The sequence below is a fragment of the Gorilla gorilla genome, chromosome 6, assembly GCF_029281585.2.
Source record: "Gorilla gorilla gorilla isolate KB3781 chromosome 6, NHGRI_mGorGor1-v2.1_pri, whole genome shotgun sequence".
In the NCBI taxonomy this organism is placed as follows: Eukaryota; Metazoa; Chordata; class Mammalia; order Primates; family Hominidae; genus Gorilla; species Gorilla gorilla.
The window spans coordinates 94,002,516-94,010,691 of NC_073230.2; the positions used below are offsets into that span (position 1 = coordinate 94,002,516).

The 8,176-nt window shown below is 38.1% G+C and overlaps 1 protein-coding gene and 1 pseudogene across 1 annotated transcript; one reads left to right on the forward strand and one right to left on the reverse strand.

Moving 5' to 3' along the window:
- Positions 1-1,009: 1,009 nt before the first annotated feature.
- Positions 1,010-1,554, reverse strand: LOC101145583 (ADP-ribosylation factor 1-like; annotated as a pseudogene).
- Positions 1,555-5,034: 3,480 nt separating this feature from the next.
- Positions 5,035-5,820, forward strand: LOC109027668 (gametocyte-specific factor 1-like). The gene has a single exon (XM_019030653.2). The coding sequence runs from the start codon at positions 5,102-5,104 to the stop codon at positions 5,603-5,605; it is 504 nt and encodes a 167-aa protein (XP_018886198.1). The 5' UTR covers positions 5,035-5,101; the 3' UTR covers positions 5,606-5,820.
- The last annotated feature ends 2,356 nt before the right edge of the window (positions 5,821-8,176 follow it).

Here is an 8,176-nt window from a genome sequence, read left to right on the forward strand (position 1 = left end):
CCAAGGCCATCTTTTTTTATGGCAACTTGGATGCTTGCAGTCTGAGTGAGAGACAGGTAAGACATATATGGAGATGGGGTGCTCCTGAGGGGCTGTGGGTGTAGGTGCACAGTCCACTTGCCTTGCTCTCATTAACACTGCTGAGGCCCCAGATATCGCACCAATGTGCCTCAATGAGCACAAGAGCTGAAGACCATGGGCCTGCTCTGGCCACATGCTGACCAAGGGATAGTAGGGCCCTATGTCCTCTGAGGAGGCTGTAGGCAGGCAGGTGGGTAGGGAGGTGGCCTGGGGGAGAATGAGGCAGCCATGGGCTCTAAGACTAGCCCGCAAGAACCATGGGAGCACAGGGACAAGCACAAGGCTATGAGATGCAGGGTGATCTAAGGACAAGTGTGTCACAGACATCTCTATTGTGACCATGCAGAATTGATGGCAGTCTTGCTGTGCCACCACCTCATGTTCCTGAAAGGAATAGCCAAGCCGGTGACTAGCATCCAGGCCATAACTGCAAACCCATGCTAAGCAAAGTCTCTCTTTTGTGTGTTCGAGTGTTCTTGACGTAGATTCTAAACTATTTTTAAAAATGCACCGCGTTTGGGTTAAAAACCAACCACCAAAATGGGTATCAACACAGCTCTGAAGTTAGAGGCATCCCCAGCTCTCCCAAATTGGCGACTCTCAGAGGCCAGGTACCCATGAGCCTATGTCCCCTCTCAGCACTGAAGAATGAGTTGATTTTTCTTTTTACAGTAAAACAAACAAACAAAAAACCTGAGTAATATTGCATAGGAGTAGCAGAAACTGCCTCACTGGAAACAAAAACTATTTACATTAAATAAAAAGTCTGGCCACAGGCTATGTCTGCCACATTTACACCACAGTATGATGCACATGGTGACCAAACCAGGGAGGCAGGTTCTGGCACTCACACTACAGAGCTGCACATTTGCCACATGAGGATAAAGTGAGGGGGAAGAGGAGCAATGAGAGCAAGAGGGTGTTGCATTCACTTCTGGTTCCAGAGTTGATTGGACAGCCAGTCCAGTCCTTCACAGAGCCTGTCTCCACTAATGGCATAGGTGGCCTAAATGCACCAGTTCCTGTGGCACAGGTAGTGCAGCCCCAGCTTGTCTGTGATCTTGGCTGCATTCCTGGCACTGGGGAGGCCCTGCTTATTGGCAAATACCAGGAGGACTGCACACAGAGCTCATCCTCAGCCAGCATCCTAGAGAGCTCCTCCCAGGCCTCCTTTCCACACTTACTATCATTGCTGTCCACTACGAAGATCAGTCCTTGTGTATTCTGGAAGTAGTGGTGCCACAGAGGCCAGATGTTTTCTTGGCTGCCCATGTTCCACATGGTTAAGCTGATGTTCCTGTACTCCATGGTTTCCACATTGAAGCCTATGTTAGGGATGGTGGTCATGATGTCGCTCAGCTTCAGCTTATACAGGATTGTTGTTTTCCCTGCAGCACTGAGGACCACGATGAGGATGTGCATTTATTTTTTGCCAAAAAGGCTTTCGAAGAGGTTGACAAAGATGCTCCCCATGCTTGTGGACAGGTGGAAGGATGCTGGCCAGGGACACTTCAGTGACTGCTGCTCTGAGCTACGTGTTGATTTTGCTCCCTAATACATTTTAAACATGAAAATCATGCAAAGTACCTTTTTCTATCACAATGGAATGAAGCAAGAGATCAATAGCAGAGGGAAAACTGGAAAATTCATGAATATGTGGAAATTATAAAACACTCTAAAATAACCAATGCGTCAAAAAATTAATAGCCAGGGAAGTCAGAAAATATTTTGTGACAAGTGAAAGTGAAAACATAGGACACCATCATTTATAGAATGCAGTGAAAGCAGTGCTGAGAGAAATATATAGTTATAAATGTTTACATTAAAAATATCTCAAATCAACAATCTAGCTTTACACCTTAAGAAACTAGGAAAAAATGTTCAAATTAAATCCAAAGCTAGCAGAAAGAAGTAAATAATAAAGTAGAAACAGACAAAATAGAAAATAAGAAACAAAATTAATAAAACCAAGAGCTGGTTCTTTAAAAATATAAACAAATTTAAGAAACTTTTAGCTAGACTGACTATGAAAAAAAAATGAGAAGACTAAAATTAGAAACGCAAGAGGGAATATTACTACTGAATTTACAGAATCAAAAAGAATTATAAAAATATACTATGAACAAAAGTACTATGAATTTGTGTGCCAGCACATTGGATAACCTACCCACTCCATATTCTTAGCACAATAGATGATAATTTATTTCCCCAAATATAAATAATGTATTTTATGTTCTTTCTATATATATGCTGTTCTTTTTCTTCGATCACCCTTTCGTTGCCTTCCTCATTCACAGAAGACCAACTAATTCTTCATATTTCAGCTAATATGGTGTTTTTCCCTGACAAATCCAAGTAGAATGAGTAATGAGGGAGAGAATGAAGATATACCATGGAGAAAAGGGCCTGTAACTGAAGAAGGAAAGGCAAGGGTGTATGTAAATTTGAGCATGAATGGAGGTTGCCCATGAAGTCTTAGGAAAGTTAATTAGTTTTAACAGGGGAGAAAGATAGAAAAAGAAAATGGACGGAAATATAGAAATGGGCGGATGAGGAACTTTTTCTTTGATACTTCGATATTTTCAACATTGTCAATTTTTTAAAATTAGGCGTGTGTTGGCATGGTGGGACATGCCTGTAGTCCCAGCTACTTGGGAGGCTGAGGTGGGAGGATGGCTTGAGTCCAGAAGGTCAAGGCTGCACTGAGCCCTGATGGTGCCACTGCTCTCCAGCCTGGAGATCTTGTCTCAAAAAATAAAAAATTAAAAAATCAGGCATGTGGAATGGCACTTCTTTCAGATATATGTACCCAAATGTCTAGGAACAACTGAGTCTCACAAAGTCCGGAGTTGCTTGTGGGTCTCTACCTCCACAACTTTCACCATACACTTGATGATAAGATATAAGAAAATGAGGAGTAAAACAATACCTTCATGTTAGTAATTCAGGGACAATGAAAAGGAAGAAATAAAATCTGGACTTTTGACATCTTCTTGACATTTAGGACAGATGTAGTAGTAGAATTTTTCCTCTTTGGAGGGATGAAACAAAAACTTAGTCATGCTGAGTGAGTTCAAGCTTCTTGAACTGGGGGAGAAAAGCAAAAACAATGAAGCTGATACATTATCCCCTTGAATTTCTTTTATTAAAGTTTAGAGAATGCCTGTGACTAATTTCTTGGTCTTCACAGACTTAGCATTGTCTGCAGGTCAAGCAGCAGAAGTGAGGAAAGAGGTACAGGTAGTAAGTCTTGGAAGACAATGAGAAAGTAAACATTGTAGCTTCAAAGGAACTGCCTGTGTTCACAGTGGTGATAAAGCTCAAGGATGACTTCTCCCTACCCTGAGTTAAATGAGGTGTGAGAGGAGAAAAAAATGTCTCTAATTGGTAGAACAGTGGATGAAGCTAGAGAGAACTAGGTTTTAGTTAAGGCGGAGAAGTGAAGTGTAACTTTTAGAAAAATATTGATTCATTTTCAAATATTTATTAACATCTATTCTATTTCAGACCCTGATCTAGCTAAATGGGTGATATATTTCTTCTCTTCTACAAACTTGCTACGGGAAAATGCATCACAATGAAAGTAAGTCTCAGACAAAATCCCAACAAACTTAAAAACATTTATTAACAAGCAGACACAAAAACAGTCATGTAACCTATTTTTTTAAGCTGGAGAGAAGTCCATATTCTTTGTTCTCAGGGTCTCTGATATGCAGATGCAATGATATCTGACAGTAGGAACTAGTTGGATCTGGAAATAATTGCCTATGGGGAGTAGAAAAGCAGGATTTCTCAAACTATTTGTTGTAATGCCCAGGATTTTTAAAATTTCTACCCAATCATAGACCAATACTTTTGTAAAACATAATAGAAATAAAGTACTAGAAGTTTTTGACCTCTAGTAATGGTAAGGTGGCTATAGTAGACTAGTCTTCCTGATTACAACAAGTATAAACTTCGGACTAAATGTAAAAAGCAATTTTTGAAGGCATTGGTGAGTGACCATTGAAAGAAGGGAGACATACTAAGTGAAAACCACATTTGCTCTACTATTCTGCTGACCATAACTCCTAGTCTGTCTTGCACATGGGCAATGGAGCTTAAGCAGAAAGTTGCAGTTTTATTGAGCTGATGAGTTAAAGGTCAGGATTTGGGGGTGACAGAAAAGCTGGAAATTGAAAGGGATAGCTCAGAGAAGAACAGGGGACCTCCAAATTTGCATACAGTTTCAAATCCTTGGATGAAACCTGAAATTTGTATGGTCATAACAACACTTCCGGAGTGATACTTCCAGTCGAAATAAAGAAATGGAAGCCTGAAAGAACTGGTCAGAGATTTTGGAAATTTCCCAGTGCTGGAGAGACAGAGTTTAGAATTGTTGTTCTATCATGTTAGAAGGATTCGGAAAACACCTTGATTTTTCCATTGAAACCCCAAACAGTCACCCTTAGGAATAAGGACCACATTCTAAAACTAAGGTTTATACATTAGCACTAAGGGAAAAATGGAAACAGACCCTCCCTAACAAAGTCTAAAATCAAACTTCAACAGAATTAAGATGATCAGTCTTAATGTAACTGCACGCGAGAATAGACCCCAGAACTTTTCAGGGGAAGATAAAATCTAGAATATCTATAGCGTGTTCTATAATGTATACTTTAGAATTTAAAACTTACTAGTCTTTGGACACATAGTGAGAAGAAAAAATAATAGTCAATAGAAACAGACCTACAGAGGACCCAGATATTGAAACTAACAAAAGAGTTTAAAGTAGGAATGTTACATTTGTTTTAACAAATTTGCAGAGAAGGTGGATATAATAGATGAGGATACAGGATATCTTTGCAAATATATAAAATTCAAAAAGAATCAAGTGGAAATTAAAAATATAGTATCTGAAATAAAAACATAACTGAATAAAATCAACCTTTTAAAAAATTCAAAGAGGCGTGGGAGGAAGGTGACTGTGAGGAATGTGTGTGTCCACCAAGCACTTGGATTCAGCTTCTTCATTTCCAACATGGAAGAAACTTACACCGACTCCCTGGACCCTGAGAAGCTATTGCAATGCCCCTATGACAAAAACCATCAAATCAGGGCTTGCAGGTTTCCTTATCATCTTATCAAGTGCAGAAAGAATCATCCTGATGTTGCAAGCAAATTGGCTACTTGTCCCTTCAATGCTCACCACCAGGTTCCTCGAGCTGAAATTAGTCATCATATCTCAAGCTGTGATGACAGAAGTTGTATTGAGCAAGATGTTGTCAACCAAACCAGGAGCCTTAGACAAGAGACTCTGGCTGAGAGCACTTGGCAGTGCCCTCCTTGCGATGAAGACTGGGATAAAGATTTGTGGGAGCAGACCAGCACCCCATTTGTCTGGGGCACAACTCACTACTCTGACAACAACAGCCCTGCAAGCAACATAGTTACAGAACATAAGAATAACCTGGCTTCAGGCATGCGAGTTCCCAAATCTCTGCCGTATGTTCTGCCATGGAAAAACAATGGAAATGCACAGTAACTGAATACCTATCTCATCAAATGCCAGACCCTAGAAGACTCTTGCTTCTTCCTTCTACCAGTGGGTTCTCATTTTCCTCCTAATCTAATTATAGAATGGTAAACTCTCTGTGACTTTCCAAACTGACAAGCACACTTTTTTCCTCCCCCCTTGAATCCTCATTTAATGCAAGAACCCTCATACTCAGAAGCTTCCAAATAAACCTTTGATACAGATTGCTTAAAAAAAAAAAATTCAAAGAAAAAATATCCATTTCCATAAAGGAAGGTCAATAGAATTTTTCAAAGTGAAACAAAAAAGAAAAAAAAGAGAAAATTAAAGATCCTCAGTGACCCGTAGTACCATATTACATAATAAACACATATAATTTAAGTCCCAGAAAGAAAAAAGACAGAAAATAGAAACAAAAAGTTTCAAAGAATAACTAACGTAACGTTTTTCAAATTAGTTTAAAACATCAACTCACAGATGCAAAAAGCTGACTAAGCATTAAACAGAATGAATGCAGAGAATGCTATACCTGGACACATCAAGAGTTAGAAAGTTTAAAGGCAGCCAAAGAAAAAGATATACACATTACAGTGATAGGAAATGGTTGGTTGGCTTCTCAAAAAAATGGAGACAAGAAGATAATGGAATGACGTCTTTAAAGAGCTAAAATAAATTTCAACATTTTGATATTTCTGATAATATTCTCTGTTATGAGGTCTATTTTGCCTGAAATTGCCATAACTACTCTAGATTTCTAATGTTTATTCTTTGCATGTTATATCTTATGCCAACCTTTTGCTTTTAAATTACTTGGGTGTTTATAATTAAAGCAAATTTCATATAGCATATACCATGTAATAATGGTAAGTGAGCAAATTCACCAAGAAGACATAAGAATATTAAATGTATACGCAATGAATATCAAAGTTTCAAAACATAAGACGTAAAGAAATGACAACATTGAAAGGCAGAATACAGAAATCTATAATTTTGTTAGAAGTTTTAGTACTCTCATTAACTGACTGAACAAGTAAATAGACAATCAAAGAGGATATAGAAGACAAACAATACTGTCAAACTTGTTAGCATTCTCCCAAACAACAGCAGAACATATACTCTTCTTCATATACACATAGAAAATTCACCATGTGCTGGGCCACAAAACTTGAAGTTTCAGTGGATTTCTAAAGAAAGAAATCACACAGAGCATGTCTTCTGATCATAACAGAATTAAATTGAAAATCAGTAACAGAAAGATACATGGATAATTCCTAAATATGTGGAAATCAATACTCTTCAAAATGATTCATGAGTCAAAAATGAAATCATAGGGTAATATTTTCAACTAAATGAAAATTTAAATATAACGTATTAAAAATTGGGAGGTACGATTAAAGTAGCATTTCTAAATGATAGGTTTAATGTCAAGAAACTTATATTTCTTACCTTATGAAACCAGAAAAACACAAGCAAATTAGTCATAATATGTAGACAAAAGGCAATAGTAGGCCAGACGCAGTGGCTCACGCCTGTAATCCCAGCACTTTGGGAGGCTTAGGCAGGGAGGTCACTTGAGGTCAGGAGTTCGAGACCAGCATGGCTAACATAGTGAAACCTCATCTCTACTAAAAACACAAAAATTAGTCAGGTGTGGTTGTGGGCGCCTGTAATCCCAGCTACTCAGGAGGCTGAGGCAGGTAAGTCACTTGAACCAGGGAGACAGAGGTTGCAGTGAGCCAAGATTGCGCCACTGCACTCCAGCCTGGGTGACAGAGGGAGACTCTGTCTCAAAAAAAAAAAAAAAAAAAAAAAAAAAATGCAATAGTAAAGCTCACAGCAGAAATCCATGAAATAAAACACAGACAAATAATAGAGAAAGTAAAAGCAAAAGGTCTTTTTGAAAAGAACAATAAAATTGATAGAATTCTATTCATACTGATCTGAAAAAACAGAAAAAATTACCAATATTAGGAATGAAAGAGGAGACATTACCTGAATATATTACAGATATTTGAAGAATAATAAGGGAATAATACAAACAACTTTATGCCAATAAATTCATCAACTTAAATGGGTAAGTGCGTTGAAATACATACAATGTCAAATCTGACTTGAGAAGAAATAGACAATCTGATTGTCCTTGTACCTTTTAAATGAATTGAATTTGTGATAAGACCCTTCCCACAAAGAAAACGCCAGGCTCAGAGGGCTTCAATGGCCAATATAATTAATATTTAATGGAACAATAACTCTAATCCTAGAAATCTCTTTCAGAAAATAGAGGAGGGAGTTCTCATCAACTCATTTTATGAGGCTATCATTGTCCTTGTACCAAAACCAGACAAAAACATTACAGGCAAACTACAGATCAATATTCTTCATAAACATAGTCACATATCCTTAATCCTTAACAAAAAAGCCCATTTTTGGTTGGATGGGATCATATTGGTTTGTCCAGTGATTATGTGTAGAACTCATATGTCATCTCCCTATTGAGGCATTTATTGTTGATTTAAAGCTCTTGAAAACTGTAAGGGACATTATTCTTGAACTTGAGAATTGGTGAAAGATTCGTGTCCA

Coding starts and splice junctions, on each gene's coding strand:
- LOC109027668 (XM_019030653.2), top strand. CDS start 5,102: ATGGAAGAAACTTACACCGACTCCCTGGACCCTGAGAAGCTATTGCAA.